The sequence below is a fragment of the Limanda limanda genome, chromosome 9 (genome assembly GCF_963576545.1).
Source record: "Limanda limanda chromosome 9, fLimLim1.1, whole genome shotgun sequence".
NCBI classification, from domain to species: Eukaryota; Metazoa; Chordata; class Actinopteri; order Pleuronectiformes; family Pleuronectidae; genus Limanda; species Limanda limanda.
In genome coordinates this window covers 26,418,627-26,441,521 of record NC_083644.1, presented here as the reverse complement: position 1 = coordinate 26,441,521, position 22,895 = coordinate 26,418,627, and the positions used below count along the sequence as shown (strand labels likewise).

Below are 22,895 nucleotides of genomic sequence, written 5' to 3'. Positions count from 1 at the left end.
CCACAAACACACACAAGGCTCAGTTTTTTTTATTAGTTTTTCGTTACTCTTGTTGAGGGTGCAGGGCAGAAGATGTCACACCTTGTTAAGCCCTATGAGACAAATTGGGATTTGTGAATGTGGGCTATACAAATCAAATTTGATTGATTGATTGACATATGAAGGACCTCCTGATCAGCTGGCATCCTCTGACCTGATGCAAAAATATCAACACTGATATATAGCTACACAAGATTCAGACCCTCCTGACTCATCTATGTACCTCTCTTTTGCTCGCTCGTGCTGACACACAGACACACACACACACACACACACACACACACACACACACACACACACACACACACATACAGTGTCATCGGACACACCCACTGGGTAAAAGAACATAACTTGGTCTTCATGAACAGAAATGTTGTATGTTTATTTAGAGCAGGGAGGTGAGAACCGATCTGAGATCCGATTACGAGACGCATGTGGGGCCACATGTTAATACCAGGTGTAAACACACACACTCAGTCAAGATTCTCATGATGTCAAGAAAGCCAATTGCTGCTTTGATTTTCCAAGTCGTTGCTTAAATTTAGTTTTATTTTCAAAATAAATGTTTTATCAATAATAACATGCATAATCGAGTGGATGCCAATAAATTCATCAGGTTCTGGTTGATTGACTATTTGCCATGCTCAATGACAACCTTAACAGCTCTGAAGGATCTTCTAAGTCACACGTGTGTTTGTTTTCCCCTCAGGTCTGAGAAAGCAGGAGAGATTGCAACCATCCCACTGACAAAGGTGAGAGTCCATACGGCTTTTTGTGTGTTTTTATGAGTCATACAACAGAAGACACTTGTGCAATCCAAAGCACTCAGAATCTACATAATGGCTTTCGGCTCAAGCCCTTTTCAGTCAGGGAGGCATTTAACCTCTGTCTGTCACACCTTGACCTCATATGAATACTAGTGATTTTCTCCCAGAGTCAAGAGAGCGACTGAAGTCCGTCGAGGGAGGAATGTCGCCAAGAGCAAGAAATCACAGACGTCCTATCACCTGAATGACAGTGCAAAGGGTGTACCAGTGTTTTGTTTCTCTTTAGGCATATAGAGGTACAGGTTATAGTAGGCGATCTTCTCAGTTCCGGACTTTTTTTTAGCATTTAAAACTCAATGACTAGCAGATTATTCCATTCCATGCTAATTGCAACCCACTACGTCTATTGTGTCTAGTCACGTCTAGTCACGTCTACTCACACTCTTTAACAGTAAGTCATTAAGGCTTGTCATTAAGGGATGATGGTGGGTCCCGAAGCCAGACCAGTTGAGAACCACTGATCTAAAACCTTCTGACATCAGCATTCACTCCGGGGTCAAATGACCCTGCAGTATTAGGGTGTTTAATCGGCTGGGGATCAGCAGAGATGGAAACATTACATTCAGATGAATGCGTTAATTTAGCGGACAGAGCGCCTCAGTTCTTGGTGCAGTCGTGACGTGGAACATGATGTAGAATATATATAGTGAGATGGACTGTGTGAATGGGTAAATTGCAAGACTGTACTGTAAAGCACTTTGAGACATTAAGATGCTATAGAAACAGACCATTCTCCATGTCCCATAAGAAACACAAGGGTTAATCCAAATGCTGTTAAATTGTGTTGTGATTTGACAGTTACAAATGCTACATGGAACCCATACTGACACTTACTAGTCATAGGAGGCCTAGACTCCATGTAGCAGCTATAATAAACACAGTATGCATTATATTCTGCTTTTTTAATTCATTGTGTGGTGTATAAGTTATGAGCAAGATAATTGTTTTGTGGTGAACTCAACTCAAGCAAGATGCAATCAGAGTGTGTGGGGATTAAATTACACATGAAATAGAGCTTCTAGCTAAAAATTCTCTCAGATAACAACTTACTGGAATGCTAAATGGAAACATGCAGCAATTAGTTGTAGCGGCTGCCCGGATCCGACTGACCAACTAATTGGTAGTTAGAGATCGCACAGTGGTTATCACAGCAGCAACATGCAGTTAAAATGCATAATATCATGTAAAAACAGTCCTTTCCTGATGGTACTGTTATTTTAAAACCTGACACAGTTCAAAGATGTTTGTGCTTAAGTATATACAAAACATGGCTCCCTTCTTCTGTGTGTCCTCATTTTTAACATCCGCCATCGTCCATCACCCTCCACCAACCCATGCAGATTATTAATGAACGTTACAGGGCGTACTCCTGGGTGGCTGAGCTGATACAGGTGTTTATAGCCATCAGTGTCACTGTGTCCTTCCTGGTGATGGGATCTGCCATGAAACACACCAGTAAGTTTACTGCTGTTTGGATTCATTCAGTTGTTCTGATTCCATGTAGCTACAACAGTTAGTGTCACTTTTCCTTTCCTAGAAATTAGACTCCTGAAACAGAAAATGATAAGACCAGTGGTAAATAGTACTAGTATTCAATTTCACTTAATTGGAGGATTATCTCAGTGTTTGAACTGACTGGTTCTGTTTGTTTCAGTTGATGGTCTGGTGAGCTCCATGTGGAGCAAAAGGCTGGAGTGGCTGTCTAAAGCCTGGGAGAGAAATCTGCCAAACAAACACCACATCTGCTCAGCAAGAAGGTGAGGAGTGGCAGTGGGAGCAGGAGTGAAACCAAAGTGTTTCATTCAGTGGAGCCTTATAATGGGTACGGATATAATGGGTCTATACTGGCTGGGTATTCCCCATTAGCTTCATCAGAACTGACATCATTGCTAATATGGCTAAAGGAGGAAGCCTCTGGGTAAGAAGTGTCATGGTTTTAAGTCAACCTGCCATTTTGTCTTGTACATGTGTCATCATTGTGACAGTGAGTAATATGAACACTCCCTCAGAGGTGTGAGGTGTTATTCTGGACGGCTCAGATTTGGTCAGGGCTGCACAGCAGCTCTCGTCTCATTTAAATGTGCAATAAGTAACTTCGACCACTAGGGGTCTCTCAATCAAAACTCTTTATATACAGTCTGTGATCAGAACAAATAGCAGTAGGCCAAGTTTGATGATGACATGAAGTAGCACAGAATCAGGGGAGTTGTTGAACAGTTCAGACTGAATAAAAAGCTCATTAAATGGCCCAGAAAAAGTGAATGCATACAAATCCAAAAGTTTGTGCTAAGAACTTCTCCAAGACTTCCATCATCATTATTTTAACAGCCGACAGTCATCTCATAAGAACTTGCTGGTGTATAAGATCTAACATTATTTGAGAAATGTTTTGTCACAGAGTTTTGTTGTAATTTAGGTTAAAACAATCACAAACACAGTATTAAACTACTGAGGAAATTTACTTAGGCACAAAACTTAAATTGTTTTACTCCTTGATTTTTACCTAAAAGCCAATTTTCCAGGTTGTTAACGCCTGGTTTAGTATTTATTCGGCTGTGTTGTTCCTGTCTCTACGCACTAATAAAAAAGCGGAGGAACTTGTGGGATGTGTAATTTATTTAACGTCGACTAATAAACCTGATGATATGCTCTTGTTTCTTCTTCCAGCGCGGCCAAAGGATTCATGTCCCTGCTCGCATTTCTTGCCATCTTTATCGTGTCAGTGTGTGATCCCAGGGTAAGTAACACACACACGCCCACACACAGAAAACACAAAGGCCTCGGCTGAAAGTCTCCCACTCATCAGTGTTTCCGATCTTTGTTAGGGTTTTATTGTCATGTTGGACAAAGTTGTGTCGTTCTCTCTCAACACTGAAGTGGGACTGTTTGTCTTCATCATGCTGAGAGAATCCAGAGAGGACAGATTCCAGTGAGTTTGATTTTTTATATTTATATATATTTATTTGTTTAATTAAAAGTGAAGCTAGTTTGCAGTTGATAAGTATTTGTTGCTACTTCTCTTGCTAGTAATGTTACTTGTGCTCGTCTGCTCTCGTCACCTATAAACTTGCTGTCAACATTTAGTTTGTTGTGTTTCTCTTTTATTGAGCCTTTTTACACTGTATCAAATTCTGCATTGAGCTAAAATGTGAAAAATCATTTGAGCCCATGTCATGATGAGGTCATCCTTATTTTTATTTTTTTCTAAACTTTAGTCTCATTATAACTTGGATTTTAGAATTATGGAATTGTTTGTTGATTGTCTGAATATACAGTATTTTGGTGATTAAAAAAAATTCTCATCACAGTTAAGAGTGGAGTGTGCAAAATCCTTAGAAATGTTTTAGGAATGTTAATTCTGTGTTAATTTTAGGGACAGTGGATACTTATAATGATACAAACAAATATAATTCAACATGATTACTGAATCAAGTTACCAATAATCAGGGCTATGTATGTGTTTAAACTGAGCTGTTCCTGAAAGTGAATTCCCAGTGAAAAGCACCAGGTTATTTTCAGGACAATGATCAGAAAATAATGGACCTGAGTTTCCAAAGACAAATTAAAAGTTAATTGTAAGTTGTGACTTGATGCTTAAACACACAGTTTTCCTCCAGTCTATCATATTATTAAATTGTATTAAATGAAATGATACAAAAATAAATATCCTGAGAATCACTACTTACAAGATTTCCCCAAATTCAGCCTTATATTACTCGTATAATCCGGCTTTAAGCATTGTAAAAAACTGTTCTTGCTATCAAATGTTTCTCTCTGTATTAATTATTAATAACAAAATTTTAATGGAAGCCAGATTAGGAATGAAATCTCCCTCCCTCCCCTTGCTTGTCCCATCAGACACCTCTCAGTCCCTCTGCCCGTGGGCGACTGCATCTTCAGCCTCACTTGGCTGCTCCCCACCTACTTCCTGTTTGCGGTGACCTACGACGTCCTGCAGACGCTGGCAGACGTGGCTCATTACCTGCATTTCCACAGCCCCGGTCAGGAAGCACATTACCAGAATCTGAGCGGGAGCGTCCCAGCAGTCAATGTCTCTGCGCTGCTCTAATCCAATGATTCAAGAAACAAGAGATGGACCACGATGAGTTGAAGTTGCCAAAAATCTGATGCTTAGCAAGTGCTTTTTTTCTTTTTTTCTTGTTTTAATATTTATCAAGCTCTTATATTATCCTAAAAGTTTGAATTTAAGCTTGTTTGTTTTTGCAATGCACCTTCCCACGATCACCTAACAATCTTACAGTGCAGCAGTAGGGGGGGCTCAAGTTCTATGAGAACAGACCTGTAGGTGTTTACAGGATCCAAGCAAATATTGTCAGAGTAAATATCAATGATGTTAAGGAGTCTCTCTCTGCCTTCCTCTCACCAGGGTTGCCAGGTCTGTGTGACAAAAACAGAACAATGACCAATCAAAACCAGCCTGAAAAACCACGCAATACACACAGTAGGGATTCAAAGGTTTGCATTAGGCGGTGCGGAGCTTTACAGCACATTTGTAGAATTAGGGTGTAAACAAATTTAAAATGTGTTTTATTTATAAATTATATTTATGTAAATTGATGGACAATAGGTCCACCAACCAGGGGACAAAACTAAACTGTAGTCCAAGTCTACATGGAAACTGTTTGTAATACTCAGACATATTGCAGTATTATAAAATAATTAAGGCAGCAATTATTTTACCTGATGTGCGACACAGTTTGGAAATGCATTCAGCTCAATGTATAATAATATCTGTGCTCAAAATGCAGTAGGAATGAAAATGATTGTGATTGGCTCCTGCCCTGGTTGTCGCTCGCAGTCTGTCCCAGGATATTTACAGAAGGTTGAGCCTTGTTTTGTTTACTACTCCGCTTCCAGTGCAGATACAGTGTGGTACATACGGGGGGGATTTTGCCATGATAACCTACTGAAGGAGACAGGTGACATTTACATGATAAGAGTGGAATGGCCATGTGACAATTACATCATTGATAAGTATGTCAGCTCCTTTTTAGTTTGAATTTATTCACAATACAACAACTAGTCGGAATATCAATTTTTAATTTGTAAAAACAATACTTACTATATAAAAATTGCAAGGCTACAGAAGCAAATTCATATGAATATATAATACAGATACAGATATTTAAATAATAGACCACAATACTGTTGTTGTCCAAGCTTTTGTGTCTGTATGTTTGTTTGAACGACAGGTCGAAGTATATTTACAACTGTATTTACAAACAGGTAATGAAATAGTGAACATGCAGTTTAAAAACACACCATATTTTATAAATCTGACACAATACACATATTTCAGTCTCTGTGTTTACAGAGGGTTTTATACATCTGGTCCCTGATCTTTTATTACTGTATATATAATTGTATATCAACAAATATATACAAACATTTTACTGAAATACTTGAGACTATATATTATGCTGTAAACTGAGCCACTATCAATGTACTATAAAGAGTATTAAAAATGCCACATATTAAAATTAAAATTATTTATTTAATTAATTATTCTATTATTAACTTCACTTCTTTAAGCTCTGCCATCATGAAATCAGTGAATTTTAAAGCTAATAATGTTTTGGGGAAATTATTAATGACTCGAATAGTCTCTTTACTATAATTTGTCACCAAAAACCTTAACAGTTAGTTTTCAAGTGCAGTTTTTCAAACTTCTCATTTTTACATTCACGTAAGGACCCTGTGAAGGGGGGGGGGGGGGGGGGGAGTGTGAGCCTTATTATTCTCCATGCCACATCAGTATTCACAGGGAAACATTAGGTTCCCTTTAGATTTAAACAAGTTCAAATGCATGTTCAGAAATTAAGAAAGTTTTGATTCAGTCACAATCTCTCTGGATTTCTCCTCCCAACACACAAATGTGTCTTGACGTCAAGTTAGAAAATTAAATTGCTTATAAAGTGATATAATTAAGTTTATAATTATGTTTCTCTTTACTCCAAAATTGCATTGCTCACTCACGGCACTAAAAAATTTTCCCAGTTCCAGTCTCCAGCCCAGAGTGTGAAAGGTCTCTGGTGGATGCTACTCTTCTGTTCTGATTTCCACAACATTCAGTCTCATTAAGTCTAATTATTGTCTCATCTGCAATGGGATCAAATAAATTACATGAAAAATCCTTTATTGATATTCACAAGTACCTTTGACTCAGCAGTCATCGCTTGCTGCCTGAGTGGAGCCAGTGTTCATTTGCAATCACCTTTTCACCTACTTTGAAAATTCCTGCTTTGTAACACATAGTGAAAGAAGCATGTCTCTTTCTGATCACGTTGTTTTCTGCTGCACACCACAGAGAGCACCAGCATGTCCACATCAACACGAGGAAGCTTCAAGCTCTGTGAATCAACATTCTATCTGTTTATTCAAGTCATTCAAATAAATTGTTTTGACCTGAATAAAACTTGCTGGTGACATGAGTAATCTTTCTTCCTGGTGTTATTGCTCCACCGTCACTACACAGCATTGACACCCACACACACACAACCACACAAGTAAAAACTCAAAACTCTTATCAAAATATATTTTATTCTGGACTTGTTTCACTGATCTGACTGAAACGACTACAGAACGATGTGATGCTGTGGCAAAAACCAAACCAAAGGCTCATGGGAGAGATGGTGTTAGGCTGACACGATGCTGTGATGCTCTGTTCCCCCTGACTAACTGTGCGGCACAGGCCTACTGATGGCAGCACATCAGAGGAGTTGGCCTGTATGAGTTTTAGATTTAACAGCCTCTGGCGTAAGTGCTTCATGTACAGGGGAGAGAGAACATTTGAAAGGTCCCCAGGACTTTCACACATGAACTCTGTTACCGTCATTTAATAGAAATCTCCAATTGCAGGGGACGGAGGAGAAAATGTTGGATGTAGTTGAACAAATGTTCGTCAGAAGCTTCGCTGCTCTGGATGCAGTTGTTGGTTTAATCAAACATCAGTGAAGCTACTTACTGTTAAACTTTAACAGTAATGCTCGGATACAAGATCCAGTTAAAAAGACAGTATATGGTAATTACTTATTTGGCCAATGTTTGCTGACTGATAACTGGGTTTTAGTGCCAAGTATGGGAGTGTCTCAGTTGTGTGTGTGTGCGTGCGTGTTGGATGGGACACTTACAGCCTTGAAAAATATATAATGCATGTACATAAAAAGCATTTGTCTACTTCCTTAGTGACCTGATAAGTGCCTAGGAGATAAAACATCCTCCACTACGAGGTCCACAAGGGTGAAAAACTCACCAGTGTTGTTTATTAATGTACGCTTATGAGAATAGCAGCCACACTAACACAACTACTGCGCTGAGATGTTTTCAAATGAACGTATTTTTTGTGTTATCAAAGTTTCACTTTAAAATACTATTAACAGCAAAGATTTTTTCCTAGTCTCAAGACGTCCCACTCCACACCCCGAATTAAGACATAAATAAAACTCCATACGCAGCCAACGAGATTATTTGCTTCCAGAGCAACTTTCTCCACAGATCACCTGTACAACTTCTGGTTTCAATTATTAGAAGAGAGGGGACAGAAAAATAAATCTTGGCTTGATTGAAAAATTACAATTTTATTCAATTTGTCTTGTCTGTAAGCCAAGAGGAGCTTCAGGAGAGTCACTTCCTGGGACAAGCCTTCCCAAAAAGATTCAAGCAAAAGAAAAAAAAACATTTCTTTATTAAAACATAGACAAATTTAGTGGTGATACCTGGGGAAGCTCTTCCCAGGTGAAGTTGCCTTCAGAATGACAGCTCAGCTCAGTAAGCCTTACATTACACGGTCAACCTTTACTATTTGCAATAGCATCCACGTAGCACAACAAAAGTCTTTCAAATTTATAGAACAGGTAATTGAACACTGCCAATAAATCATCAATTCACATTTTTTTTTCAAATCTACAAAGAAATTACAAAAATGTAACTTTAAATTTGTCTTTAAAAGAGTATAAAATGTTTAGTCAGCGGAGAACCTCAGAATAGGACGTGGGCAGGATTTTGGTGAAGAACCAATGATGAAGGCGATAGAGGGCAGATGGATTCAAATACACCAGAGGTTACAGCTTGTTTTCTGTTTTTATGGACTGTGAACGTCATGGAACAGACTCTTCAGATATTTAATGTCTGCTTTGTCAAGCTCTGGCTGGATTCTAAACAGCATAGCAGAGCTGCAGTGTCCTTACTCTCCCACATTATGAACTGTACTGGTTAGGAAAGAGAACATTTTGAATATTTGCATATTGCTTTCACATTTGATCTGCTTTTGGGCTCCATTCTGAATAAGCAACCTTGTGCCAGGGACCTGTCAGTTAAAAAGCAACAGGAAAAAAAAATACAATCCTTCATGGCTGCATTTACACAGGCTTGAGACTGAAGCTATGAACCTTTTCATGATGTTCGAAGGTTAAAACAAAGAATGTCCCATGTAAAAGCAGCCTGTTGCCGTCACACTGACGTCCTCCACTCCATGCCAGAGAAATGTGGGTGGCTGAGTTATTCAAAGAGTAAAAAATAAAATATCAGCACATTACAACTTCGGTTACACAAGTCTGGGAGGCAGAGCTGCTCTGGAGTTATAATTACGCCGCTGTTTGAATTGAATGTTCGACAGAGTGAAGCCAAGGAAGTTTCTCTTAGTGGAAAATGTTTGCAAACCGGCAAATTCGAATGCAGAGGACAAAACTTTGGTCAGAACACATTTGAAATGAAATGATTGATAATGACATTTCCCTTATTAATTGAAAACTAAACAGACATCAGGCAGGTGTGGCTGCTAAGACAATAAAAACATTGCTTGACCATTGAGTTTAGTGTAGCTGCACGAAAGCTGTGCCCAAAACGGATCTGTTTGCTATTTACTCGCTGCTGTTTTAGGTGAGAATCTGAATTCTGAAATATTCACTTTAACATTCTCACAATGGAACAAGACAATAGTGTCCACATAAGTTTTATTACTTTGCTAACAACCCACAACAAATTGTGCGTCACTAAGTCTTAAATATCTTCTATTCTTTCTTCAAGAGCCTGGTCTTTCAGTTTAAGAGCAGACTTTATGAATTTCTAGTGCTCCTCAATACCTCTGCTCACACTCAAATATAACCCGCTTGTGCTTAGATTTCCTGAACTCCAGCTTCAGCCTCATGCTGACGCTGCTTATGTGCACATGTGAAACGTCTGCTCCTGGATTTTTTCTTCCCGCTTGGATGTTTTTCCTCCGCGGCAACAAATGAAATTGAGGATAAGAGTTCAAGCTGGAGGGCAGGAGATCTGAGCACAAGCAGGTTTTATTTGAGTGACAGCCTTACAAAATCGGAACGTGAAATAAGTCAGTCTTACTCTGGGAACTGAAAGACCTCTCTCTTAAATAAAGAGAGGGAAAAGTCTCCATCAATGTAGAATAAAGTAATTTTGTCACACATAGGACAAAATATTCAGGCATTGGTTTTGAGCACAGCTTAAGTGTCCTGTCTGCAGTGGAGCTTGTGTGTCTGTGGTGTGAGTCGTGTGGTGGGTTTTTCTTTGGCTCTGCCGTCTGTGGTTGAACTCACTGAGATGACTTCAGATCATCGACCTCTGAGAATCTAACATCTGCGAAAACTAAAAGTAGCTTGTAATGGGATTAATCAGCTGACATGATTTATGTCACCTCACCAGAGAGTGTGCTTTTGATGAATGACTCAAATTAGAAACACTTTACGACTGATAAATGCTGTGTCCAGGACGGTACTCAGAGTACACCAGTTATACATGCATCTTTGTATGGTTTTCCCGAAAGGTACGGATGCTTCTGGCTGATGAACTGATTCAAGATGGCGACCTGACATACTGCTGCAATACCTTAGAACTACGTTGAATATTGAGACAAGTGAAGGGAACAGTCAGCCTCCTGCCAATTTCCGTTTTTTTCCTCCAATCCAACATGTGACCTCTTCGCCTGAGGCGCCTGGGGAGGAGGACTGTGGGTAAAAGCAGGTCAACAGTGCACAGAGGAGCTGTTTTTAAAGCATCTACATGTACATCATCAGTGTCACATGTCCAGAGGCGGACGTACGAGAAGAGTCCAGAGTTTGTCCTCTGGAGGAGACGTCACATGAATTACTGCATTCTGATCCACTGACATCTGCAGAAACCACTACTGAAGAAAAAAAAACCTTTATGTTTGTCACATCAGTTTAAAATCATGATGAGGACACGGTTTATTAGAACTGTTTGGTGCGCATGACTGTGTGTATGTACTTCTCCACATGATAAAAGTCTGACCTGACCAGCCCCTTCCCCTTCCCCTGGAGATAAAAAATATAAAAACATTGAAACAAGAGATCCGGAAAAAAACAAAACTAAGTGCCATCCTGTTTTATGGTGGAGAAGTTGATATGTCTGCACAATGAGATCCAGCTAGTAACAAAGATCAACACTTTTTTCATTGTTTTTCATTTTGATGACAATGAGCATGGTTTAAAGATCAAAAAAAGCAAAATAGCTTCCAAATTTGGTACATATACGGATCTGTAACTTTTTTTCAGTTTTTTCTTTTTTTTTTTAAATCACTGCGTCCCTTCTGCATCTCTGTAAGAGTCTGCACAGATAGAGAGGGGCGCTTCCATCTGCGCGCTTATCCATCCGTCCTTCTGTCTGTCCATCTGTTCATCCCTCTATCTGGACCTGCTGTGTCGGGTGCTTGCTTCCTGTTCCTGTTTCCTGCTTCCTGTCTGTCGGTGGGCGGGGCCATAGTCGTAAGCGTGAGCAGTACGCAGGGCAGGCAGGGACAGTCATTTGGCTATGTACACATTCATGGTCGGTCCATGGCTTCCAACAAACAGCAGCACTATTTCCGCAGGTCTAGTACACACACCTGAGGAAGAAGAGCAGAGGTCTGAAGAACTGATGGGAAATCACAATTACAATAAAAGCTCAAGTGAAGGCGATGTGCAGCTCTACATCGTTTCAAACAGTCCTGTGTACTTACAGATCCGTCTGATGCGCTGGCTCCGACTTTGTCCCCTGCTGCGTTCCAGCAAACCTCGAAGATTCCCCCCGTCCCTCTGTAACTGTGGACTAAAGCGCCCGTCTACAGACACAGAAACATTGTATTTACATAGAAACCTATTTTATTAGAAAGGAATTTAAAGGTTCCTCTGAGTTTTGAGTAGTCGAGGTCACGTCACATGTCTCCTCCTACCTGTGTATTCCAGATGTGCACGCATTTGTCAAAAGAGCCACTGGCCAGATGCCGACCGTCGGGGCTGAAAGCCACACTGTAGACAGGCTCCTGGTGTTTAGTCAGCGTATGGATACAGATGCCTCTCTCCACGTCCCAAAGACGAACTGTGGAGTCAAACGATGCACTGTGGGAACAGGAGACAAAGAAATGTTTTACTGAGCAGAAACCTACAACAGGCTTCAGGTTTAAATGCCTGTCAGGGGTTGAGATTATATGACCACATCAGTATTCAAGTGGAAAAAAGGCACAAAAAAAGACACAGACCTAGTTAATAGAATATGACATAAAGCTGCTGATATGAATCTATAAGACAGATACAAGTTCAAGTCTGTTATAGACTGGTGACCTTTCCAGGATGAACCCTTCCTCTCTCCAAGTGTCTGCTAAGGCATGTAGGTAACAATCCACCATGTAGCAAGCACTTTCTAATCTATGCAAGTAAAATATTAAGAATGTGCTTGATGTCATTAGGAGGATTTTATTAAATAAAAATGAATGTAATCTTATACAAAGAACTTTTCCACATAACACGTGAGAAAGTCATGACATCTTTTCGTTCTTTCTTTCAAACAAAGGGAGAGTCCTGGTCCCAGTCAAATTTAGGCTAAATGAAAAAAGCTCAGGACTACCACTTGAAACTGCTATAAATTAAGAACAGTACAATTTGGTGTCTCAATACACACAGCCACACACCTGGCTAGCATGAGGTTAGCACTGGGATTGTTGGTTCCTGGCCCTGTGGGACTCCATTTGATGGTGTAGATTTCTTTACTGTGGGCCTGCAGGTCATGGACACACGCGTCCTGCTTCATACTCCAAATCTGAAAACACAAACCACAGAGAAAATGTCAGCTGCACAGGCTGTTAAACACATTGACCACTGAAAATATTTGAGGAAGACAAACGGCTGTTTTCAAAGCAGCATTGGGTTAAACAAATTTAGAGCAGAGAAAATGGAAAATGGTGAACATTTATATAATTTAGTAATTCAATAGCTTGTTATGAAACATTCTCATCTGATTCCACATACTCAGGGTTTGAAATGTGACAACATTTCACCTATAGAAAACTATAGAGAGCAACTCTAATCTCCAGACACCTTCATTACTTTAACCACGGCCCAGCACTTTCAGGTCAAGGGCAGCAGGGATGGTGATAATGACGGTACAGTATGTCCAACATTTCACCAGGTATAGTTCTCGGCTCACCTTCAACGTCATGTCATCTGAGCAGGAGGCCAGCAGGTTCCCTGTGGGATCCCACTTGATTGCATTTACTTCATTCTGAGGAAAGAGGGGAGAGGGATGAAGGGATGTGGGTGCATACAGTGTGTTGTTTGTTTGTCATCATCCAGCCTTCTGTCAATACTATTTGAAATGAGGGTGCAACTAAATATACCCTTTTCCAGGCCAGTTTAGACCAGCTATTCATTTAAACAATGACAGAAAGTTGTATTCTCCTCTGTGTTATGTTATAACACATTGAGGGATCACATATAAAAACACAGCCACACACAAATGAAGTGCTTACTGTGTGTCCCTGGAATGTTTTAATAGGTCTGTCCTGTCCTAGTTTACAGACATGGATGCACATGTCTGTGCTGCAGGAGGCAAACGTGTTGTTGCTCTGCCAGTCAACGTCTAGAGCTGGAGCTGTGGGAGAGGAGAAGGAACCAGCGTGAGACATTACAGCTCATACACAAATGGAAAGCTTGTGGGATGAGTGTCGTGGGATCAGTGGTGCAGATGCTCAGGTACCTGAATGAAAGGGGAATTGTTGTTTGGCTTCTCCTGTATGAGCGTCCCATATGATTGTTGTCTGGTAGGATACACACACGTATTGTTAGAGCTGACAATGTCGGCAGAGTATTAAAAGGCTGCTATTCCATGTGTTGACACCTGAGCTGATCTAGATAACAGCTCCTTGTTTACCTTGTCTACTCCTGCACTGAGGATAAAATTGCCTTTTTTATTCCACTTGAGGGCAAAGATAGGACCTTTGTGTTGGCCGAGTGTACTGGCCAGGTTACCTGTGGAATGAAACACAAACTGTAAGTGACTTGAAACCACTACGACAAAATGCAAACAAGGGTCTAAATAACACAAAATATGTCAATTCCTCTGATAATAACACACTGTAACCCAGATTGATCTATGTAATATACAGACCGGCCTCTAGGTGGCAGTATTGTTCAGAGATTCACTGAGCCATGTGGTGTGCTTGCTTTAGTGCAGGTTTAGTACTTTATTACAACATCAAGCATTGCCACACAACGGTGCAGATTAATACTTCAACGCAGCGCTTATTCACTTTCATTATTTTTTTTAGTAACAAGATAGAGAATGAAATGAAATAAAGCCCCTCCCCCAAGTACTCCATGATATGTGTAATAAACTGGTGTCTTCTCACCATCCTTCGTCCATATTCTGGCAAATCCGTCATAGGAGCCTGTTGCTAACAGCGTGCCCTCGCTCTGTTAGAGAGAAAGAGCCAGAGATAAGCATTGTGTGTGTTTGTCAGACAGATAATGTGGACATGTCTCCTGAGTGATGTTGTCTCTCTCACTTGCAGTATTTTCCTAAAGGCTGAGAGAAGGTTTGCTGTGACTCAGCTGGTATCATGAGAGAGAGGCCTGTGTTTTCCATCAGCGTGGAAGCTTTCCAGGAAATGTTTGCCTCTGCCCTTGGCTCAGCTTTACAGTCCACTGGCTGAACTGAAGGGAAAATTCCACTCTGTGATACTCCAGTGTTTGATTTCATCAAAACTTATGTTCAGTGCTCACTGGGAGTTCCTCTGGGATGGCAGCGTTTGGTGTAATTTACCTTCACAGTGTATGAAGGACTGTATATGCTGTATGTTACTGTATCTACAGTGTGTGTTTTCTATCTATATTGGTTTCTATGTTCAACCAATGACATAGCCTTTTAATCAACAGTGGAAATCTTCCATTGGAACTAACCATTAAAAACAACCACACTTTAGAATGTATAGCAGGATGATAGATAAACGTTCTGTAATATGTCTGGTACTATGTCACGACTTTCATCTGGTCCCATATTTTTAAACGAATACAGCCACGCCGGGTGAGTCAAGTTACATCATGTTTGTGTGTCAGTTTCCTTACATTCCAGTCTAGCGAGGTGACGTCTTTGTTGCTAGGGACGTCCTGCCCTCCCTCTCGTATGCAGTGTCTCAGGACCAGCTGTGTAGAGCTGCTTGTACTGTTCTCACTCAGGTTCCAGATTCGAGCTGTCGAATCCCCAGACCTGAGACACAAAGAGAGACCAGGACGGAAACATTAAGCTAACGCCCATAGACTGGTATTGTTTCAAGTTGTAGCAGTTAACAACTTGTCCTTGCTACCTGTTAACTGCTTTAAATAACTATGTAAATTAGCTTGAAAAGGTTCACACAAAGGAATTTCAGACAATCGTTATATCACATAAGCAGTAGATCAATCCCTTACTTATTTTTCAAATAATTGAGGCATGAATTTGCATCAAAACAGTGAAAGTTCACTTGTTTTATTTATAAAACAAAAGGACCAGGGTGATCGGAAAAGGTCGGCGGGGGAGGGTGACTCACCCTGATGCCAGCAGGTCGCTGACTGGGTTCCAGGCACAGATGAAGACCTCTGACTCATGGCCCCTCAAGACCATGGCCTTGTTCTGAGGGATCTCCACGTCTCCATCCACCTCCATCAGGTCTGCGTGGTTGTCTGAGCACAGAATTAGAAGAGTGAGAATAATATCCAGAGACCAATAACCTCCTGTAAACTCTTCAGAGCTCTAAAATAAACAGAAATAAATTTAATCTGAAAGTGGACTGTTTGATGAAATAAAGTCAAACTAATTTCAACTGAAGGTTCTACTTTGTCAAGGCCCCTTACATTAATTTCATGTCTAACAGTGACCAGTAGTGTTGTTGTTGTTGTTGTTGTCAAATGTAAAGGCCAATTCATGCATCAAAGCTACACTGCAGGTACGCACGTAGCCTATACAAGGGGCCGAGCAGTCATAGTTGTGCGTTGGTGTGTGAGTCGTACTGCAATAACACCACAACAACAACACCGGTTTCCGGTCGGCTCGTTTACAACTTCTTTGGCATCTCTGTTTACTTCAGAATAATGGCGAGTGGATCATATTGGACTAGGAGCTGATAGATGTTGAAGAGCAAAAAAAATGTCTTAAAGAACTGCAACGGAGAAAAGAAAGACATCGTCCGTGTTTGTTCCTACAATTCAATCAAGAAATGGCAGCGAGTCTGTCGGACCAATCGGGTCTGTGTCGTCTTTACATGTAATTACATTGTTGGTCAGGGTACGCATAGGGCTCTGCGTAGGGTACCTGGTAGCTGTGACACAGAAGCATGTATTGGGCATTAGTGTAAGTGCTTGACTCACTTGCTAAGGCGTGGGCTCCGTTCTCCTCCCCATTGGCAGTATTCTCTCCGTTCTTGGCATTGCCAGCGATACTGCCTCCAGTCGCCGACGCCGGCACTGAAGCGGCGGCCTGCTGCTGGGCCATCTTGTCCCTGTAGGCCTGTTGCCGCGTCTGCACAACGTCTGGCATCACTGCGTCGATTAGGGACAGAGACTCAATAGGCCGTCCGTCAAATAACGTTCCGTCCTGGAGAATGGGAGAAGAAACCAGTCAGAGGGGGGGACGTGGGAAGAGGAAAGCAAGCACGGGTTTCTATTAGCCTGTTGTCCCACCTCATTGATGCTGACTTCTGCCTCGACGTACTGCAGGCCCTTCTGGATGATGCTGATGAGGGCAGCAGGGGGAACCAGAGCACCATTGATGTTGGACTGGCTGATGTGACTCTCTATACCAAATGTGAACGCTGAGTGGGAGAACCCTGGAGAAGAGATGAAGAGGGAAGATGAGAATGAGGCACATTCGGAACATTTGAAAGCAACAAAACACTCTTTATCACACTAAATAGTATTTACCCCAATTTTAATAAAACATGACATAAATTGGGTACCATACAGACATAGATATCCTTAACTACGATGCAGTAAAGTGCCCTGATACTTGCACTTTGTACAATGTAACGCTTTAAAATGTATTCATAAAACATATGGAATAACCATATCCATGCCGTGTTGCACATCTCTCCCACTGTCTATTTATAGCAGTTATGTTATCCATCATTCACCGTGATTTGAATTATTAAATACGCCATGACCTAATGGGAACTCCCAACTTACATCTCCATGCTAAGGCTGCATCCACACTAACACGGTTTCATTTTTAAAAGAGTGTGTTGAAGCTGAAAGGGTCTCGTCCACACGTCTACACGCCTGTTTGAGCTACACAACATTATTGATGCACATCCACACTAAAACACCTGAAAGCACTCGGGTATAAACAGGAGACAGATTATCTACTCTGCATACTAACAGCTAATACTACGAAGGAGAAACAGCACTGGTCCAATGAAAAAGGCAGGGATTTATTTTCCTGGATCAACGATGAGGGCGAACTGTTACTGGCAATAAACATGTACAACATTTTGCCTTCACCACTGGTGGCCGAGTCATGACTGATAATGACTGATAATGACTGATTCACCAATCACTAAGAGAATGTGTCAACGTTTCCAAATGTCTCAGTTTTTGGCCCATTCTAGCAAGCAGCCCCGGAATTTTCAAACCAACAGTATTTCCAAAACTTCTCAGTTTTAGGCGCTGGAAAACTCCACAGTAATGTGTGAGGCAGGCGCAAACACAGCATCAGTGATTCGTTTTAAAAGTAAAACAATCTTTAAGGTCATGACCAACTACCCACTGCATATGGTGAGTACAGGCTTTATGTTGAATTTAAGAGTCTGTTGCTCATTCTTTTCACCACAACTGAGCATGGACCCAGTTTTTAAAGGCAGAGTTTCCCTCCATCTATAAAAAATGCACGACGCGATAACATGCCAGGGCCATAACCCAGGCCTGTCATCATAAAAACAAGCCCTTTAAAGCAAATATAAATCTGCCACTGCCTTCAGCACTTTTTCAAAATCCCTTTTATCTTTCAATTTTTGAATCAACACTAAAACTGTGACAGAATTTACTTTATTTAGATGCCGTCTACATCTTATCAAATATCTTATGTAATGTGATACATGTGAGGTCAGGGAACAGACGGGTAAGTTACAGACACTACAGTAACATTGTTCCACACATGTAGCAGTAAAGCAGTGGCAGCCGAGCCGTCTCCTCTGCCCTGATATGAGGACTAACACAGCTCACAACATTTAGATAAAGGTTATAGTCCATCACAGCTGCAGAGCTGCTCACACAGAGAGCAGGAGGCCTGAGTCTATTAAAGTGTCCATGAGCGAACTCGTCCAAATGAAAAGGTTTCATGTCACCACCATCTTTTTTAAGTGACCCTGAATCTACTCCTGATGTTCAGGTCAGTACTTTGTTTGGCAGCTCCACGGTCTCTGCACCAGTGTATGCTCTGTGAGTAAGTCTTTGTATGTTCTTTGTTAAGCCTTTCGCAGTGTTCTTGGGGTAATGGTGCAATATGAATACAGACCATTTAAAACCTACCAGAGAATAATCACTGTATCCCACTGTATGGTTCAATATCGTACCTGTATGTAACACTGTGGACTGACACTGTTGTTTCACCTGATTCTGGCTTTCATACAACAGGCTGACCCACACCAACTGTGTTATGTACACACAAGGATCAAATTGGCCAAACAAACGAACCGGCAGCTCTCTGGTGTTTGTGGAATTGACCTAATTCTCTCTCAGCAGTCAGTCAGTCAATGAAAATTCAAAACTCACTGTAACTATTTGAATAACCACTTCTTGATTCAACTGTAGGATCGTTTGGAGGATGCTGTCCTGTTGGGCTACATTAGGTTGTCTTTTTAATATTTAGTCCACTCAATGTATACCAGTGAGGGTAGGCTAAACAACAGAGACACATTTGTATAATACACTGAACCAAAACATCTTTTAGTTAATTAGAAACATCACTGCTTCAACATGATGTTGCAAAGGGACATCCACATTTAAAACGAGAAGTAAAACAAAAGACAATAGGTGTATACGGCTGGTTGTAGGAGAGAGAGCCACTAATGAATTATCAATATATGTGTTACCACAGGCCAGTGGGTTCGGAGGCAATCACAGTTAGTTTCTAAAGCAGCTGTATTAGAAATAAGAGGGATGAATATATGATGAGTGAAACGACTGGAGGATACCTGACTCCTGTAGGTATCTGTAGACCAGGAAGTTGACCTCATCACTGCTAATGCTCATCTTTACTCCTGTTACACCATGAGGTCAGCACACACACACCTGGAAACACAGAGACAGGTTGATCAGTGGAGGGAAATACACACTGCAGCTGCTCAGAGAAGATTACACAATCAATTTGACCACAGCACAAAAAAGAAGAGTGTGAATATCGGAGCATCAACAGGTTTTCATCAGAATGAAATGAAGACGTATTAAACGTAGTTTGTAAACGTTAACATTAACTTGAACTGAATAGATCAGCTCCATGTCAAAATACGTTATCCAGCTATCTGAGTCAGCAACAGACCGATAATCCAATTTAAGTCTCAGATCAGTTCATCCGTATATTTGATAAATGTGATTATAAAAATGTGAAACCAAGAAAAGAGAAATGTAACAAATCTTTCTCATTAATCTACTTTGATAATTTCATTGTTTAAATATTGGGCTGAGTTATATGAACAAAAATATATCCAGATTAACATTTCCATATCAGTTGATAAATAAATAATTATCTAGATAAATATCACATTATTATTTCTTTTCAATCTGATGTTTGTTTGAAGGTTGTGGTTTTAATCTCTTCTTTATGATCAGAGAATGTCAAACACTTGATAAACAGCAAAACATTGTACAAATCTTTAGCATCATATTGATATACGAGTAATGGACTTTTGTCATATTGCATAAAATTATATTGTGATAATTATTGATATTGATTATATTACCCAGCTCTGTTTAAATATATAACTTGAATAGGATAAGGGGGTTAGGTGTGTTTTCAGAATGCATATTTAAGGCAGCTCGGAGAGACACAATGATCAGTTAGGCCCTGTACACACCTGGTATTAACATCCGTCCCTCAGAGATCCGATCACAAGTGGCCAGCGCTAAGTATGTCTGTTCACTCCCAGCACTAAAGTGCGTCCTGAATGTGTCTCCTGTGACCACTTGTGATCGGATCTCACTTCCCTGCTCTACATGTAATTTAACACGTATGTCATCTGTGTTAGTTAAGACAAACAATGTCGCTTTGAGCCAGTCTGAGTTTACAGATGTGTCCGATGTCGCTGTGTGTATGTGTCTGTGTGTCTGCAAAGAGAAGTAGAGAGACAAGTCAGGAGTGAAGAAAGATTTGACCAATTCAAAGTAGTGATCATTATGTGGTGATTAGTGTTGATATTGTGCGGTGGTTACAAACAAATTAACCAGAAAAGAAAACATATGTTTGTGGTCTGGCGTGATCCGATCGCTGTCTAATGTGAGTGCGTACACGCCAGTACTCTGTCCCCTTGTGATGGGATCACAAAAACCACATGTTGATACCAGGTGTGTACAGGGCCTTAGTTGATAGTTGGATATTAACAGTTGATTGTTGACATGCATTCCCAACATGGATGATATATGTAAAAGTATAAAAACACACTGCAGTCAGTTGTCTAGATTGACCTAACCACTTCTACGTCGCATTGTGATTGGATCTCAGCCAGGAGCAAATGCAATCTGTAGTCTGACCACATTCTTTAAAATAATAAACAACTGCACAACAACTTAACCAGTCACCTAACTCCGCCTTTTCATAACATCTCAAGCATGCCTGGATAGAAGTTTTCTAGATATGAAGACTATCAATCACAATCTGAAGTTTCAAGCAAGTGGAAAATCCGGCAAAAATTGTGTAAACCAGGCATTACCTGAACTAGCACTACTACTACTAAACTTCTCTAATGACTCTGTTTTATCTTATCAGGCTGCACATCAGAGCCACATCAGCACTGCGCTTCACCTTTTGCCACAACACATTGGAACGTCACCCAGCAAGGTGCTACGTTGGCTGATGAAATACATGCAGGCACATTCCTGGTAGATTACTTTATGTGAACACCACAGTCTGTGGTTCCCTCTCCATTGATCACATTTTAAATGCTCTAATGATAATATGTTTATGGATTTATTACTCCCTTCCTGGATCATATTTCATCATACCATCAATGCATGAAGCAACACATCCCCTTCAACCAAACCCTTTCTGTTTTCACTTTGCACACCTGCAAGTAACTTCAGCCTTTTTAACAACAACACCAAAAAACGGCCTGTTGACGACTTTGGCTGTCGAACATCTGTCACAGAACCTTAGCCTTGCATGCCATAGTGATCCCTGAGGAGTGTCTTGCATCACTTCCCTCGGTTCTGCATGTGGCTGACAAGCCAATCCACCTCCAGCGACCTTTCTGGCAGCTTGAGATCCATTCACTATGCAGGCAGAATCAAGATAAGAAGAATATGTACTCATAACAGCAATGGTGCTGAGATCAGATGTCATTATCTGATATACAGACACTGATCTCATGTTAACAGCAAGTTGAAACTCCTTTGTGAGTGGGGTAATAGATGGACCATAATTGACATCAAGTTCTTTGTTGTTGCAAAGCCAGAACTGGACAATTTAAGGTTTGCCTGGTTGAAACCACAACATTTAAACGCTGAACGTATTTAGTGTTAATAAGCAGCCCCTAAAAAATGGTCATCTGACTACGTATACATCATTTCATGCACTAATCTGGGAAGCACTCCACAAGAAACAGACTTTTTGCATGGGATCAGGGGATTAAGATTGAACATTACTTTTGTCTCTGGTTTTGTGAACCCCAAAAGCATTAGGTAATACAACTTTAAAAACTCTAGGAGAGCCGGGGACCCGATTCCAAACAAGGAGCAGCTCAAAGCCCATTCCCCCTGAGAATAATCAGCCATGTAATGCCTGAAGCTCAATGTCTGCAGCCCCCTCTCCCAGGAGAAGCAGGCTTTCTGTGCATTTAATGGCTTTTAAGTGGATGAAATAGAGTCTCCTGGCTACTGTGAACACCAGGTTACGTTTAATTTCCCATGATGTTAGGATTCTCGTCGTCTGGCACTGGAAAACATTTAAGATGACCCTTAGCCTGAACACTGCATAATATCAAACCCAGACAGGAGGAGGAGAGGGAGGAGGAAGGGATTTCACACAGTGATACTATCATCTTATACACTCTCCACAGGTAATTAGAAGAGACGATGAGATGAGATTAATCTTTTACGTCAACCTGAGGGGAAACGGGTTACTACTAAGCAAATGATGATATGCATCTACACAATACACTTAGCCCTGTCTAAAGAGGGGACTAATGTGGCTGCTCCTGTGACCACTCACAATTAATTTGCTAATGCTGCATATTCTAGTCAAACCACAGTGACAAAGACAACAACAACAGACAACTCTAGCCAGTTGCATCACCTACACAGGAGAATAATGCTGCTATGGCTGAGCTGCTTTGGGATCTGTCAAAGACTCGCAAGACAACTCTGTAGCCGAGACAGCAGCAGAAGAGGTTAGTGAGCTCAGCCACACTCATCTGTGCCTGGACCCTTCTGTCTCGAGTGAGAGACGATTTCCACAGAGGAGGCGGTCAGCGAGCAGACTGTTCTGAGGGTCACATCTACAGCAGATCCACACACATAATGCAAACCACCTTGCACGGTGATTTTT

At 40.9% G+C, this 22,895-nt stretch overlaps 2 protein-coding genes across 3 annotated transcripts in view; one reads left to right on the top strand and one right to left on the bottom strand.

Annotated features, from left to right (window-relative positions):
- Window positions 1-762: 762 nt before the first annotated feature.
- Window positions 763-4,999, top strand: si:ch211-51h4.2 (uncharacterized). The gene is made up of 5 exons (XM_061078735.1): window positions 763-791; window positions 2,521-2,623; window positions 3,534-3,603; window positions 3,692-3,795; window positions 4,725-4,999. The coding sequence occupies exons 2-5, from the start codon at window positions 2,541-2,543 to the stop codon at window positions 4,933-4,935; spliced, it is 468 nt and encodes a 155-aa protein (XP_060934718.1). The 5' UTR covers window positions 763-791; window positions 2,521-2,540; the 3' UTR covers window positions 4,936-4,999.
- Window positions 5,000-8,444: 3,445 nt separating this feature from the next.
- tbl1xr1a (TBL1X/Y related 1a) overlaps window positions 8,445-22,895 on the bottom strand; it is a 37,823-nt gene continuing 23,372 nt past the window's right edge. For both annotated transcript variants that reach the window (XM_061077624.1, XM_061077625.1), the window contains exons 3-16: window positions 19,333-19,429; window positions 16,826-16,971; window positions 16,514-16,739; window positions 15,697-15,829; window positions 15,236-15,377; window positions 14,521-14,584; window positions 14,043-14,140; window positions 13,869-13,929; window positions 13,642-13,763; window positions 13,320-13,394; window positions 12,805-12,932; window positions 12,070-12,235; window positions 11,857-11,958; window positions 8,445-11,742 (exon numbers count right to left, since the gene is read on the bottom strand). In XM_061077624.1, coding sequence (XP_060933607.1) covers window positions 11,716-11,742; window positions 11,857-11,958; window positions 12,070-12,235; window positions 12,805-12,932; window positions 13,320-13,394; window positions 13,642-13,763; window positions 13,869-13,929; window positions 14,043-14,140; window positions 14,521-14,584; window positions 15,236-15,377; window positions 15,697-15,829; window positions 16,514-16,739; window positions 16,826-16,971; window positions 19,333-19,390 — 1,548 coding nt within the window. In that variant the 5' untranslated portion in view covers window positions 19,391-19,429 and the 3' untranslated portion in view covers window positions 8,445-11,715. The remainder of the gene's footprint in view (window positions 11,743-11,856; window positions 11,959-12,069; window positions 12,236-12,804; window positions 12,933-13,319; window positions 13,395-13,641; window positions 13,764-13,868; window positions 13,930-14,042; window positions 14,141-14,520; window positions 14,585-15,235; window positions 15,378-15,696; window positions 15,830-16,513; window positions 16,740-16,825; window positions 16,972-19,332; window positions 19,430-22,895) is intronic.

What these genes read in the sequence shown, in the direction of transcription:
- si:ch211-51h4.2 (XM_061078735.1), top strand. Translation starts at nt 2,541, where the DNA reads ATGTGGAGCAAAAGGCTGGAGTGGCTGTCTAAAGCCTGGGAGAGAAAT. An exon ending in TGTCAGTGTGTGATCCCAGG is followed by an intron (nt 3,604 to 3,691) that starts GTAAGTAACACA and finishes GATCTTTGTTAG; the next exon opens with GGTTTTATTGTCATGTTGGA. An exon ending in TCCAGAGAGGACAGATTCCA is followed by an intron (nt 3,796 to 4,724) that starts GTGAGTTTGATT and finishes TTGTCCCATCAG; the next exon opens with ACACCTCTCAGTCCCTCTGC.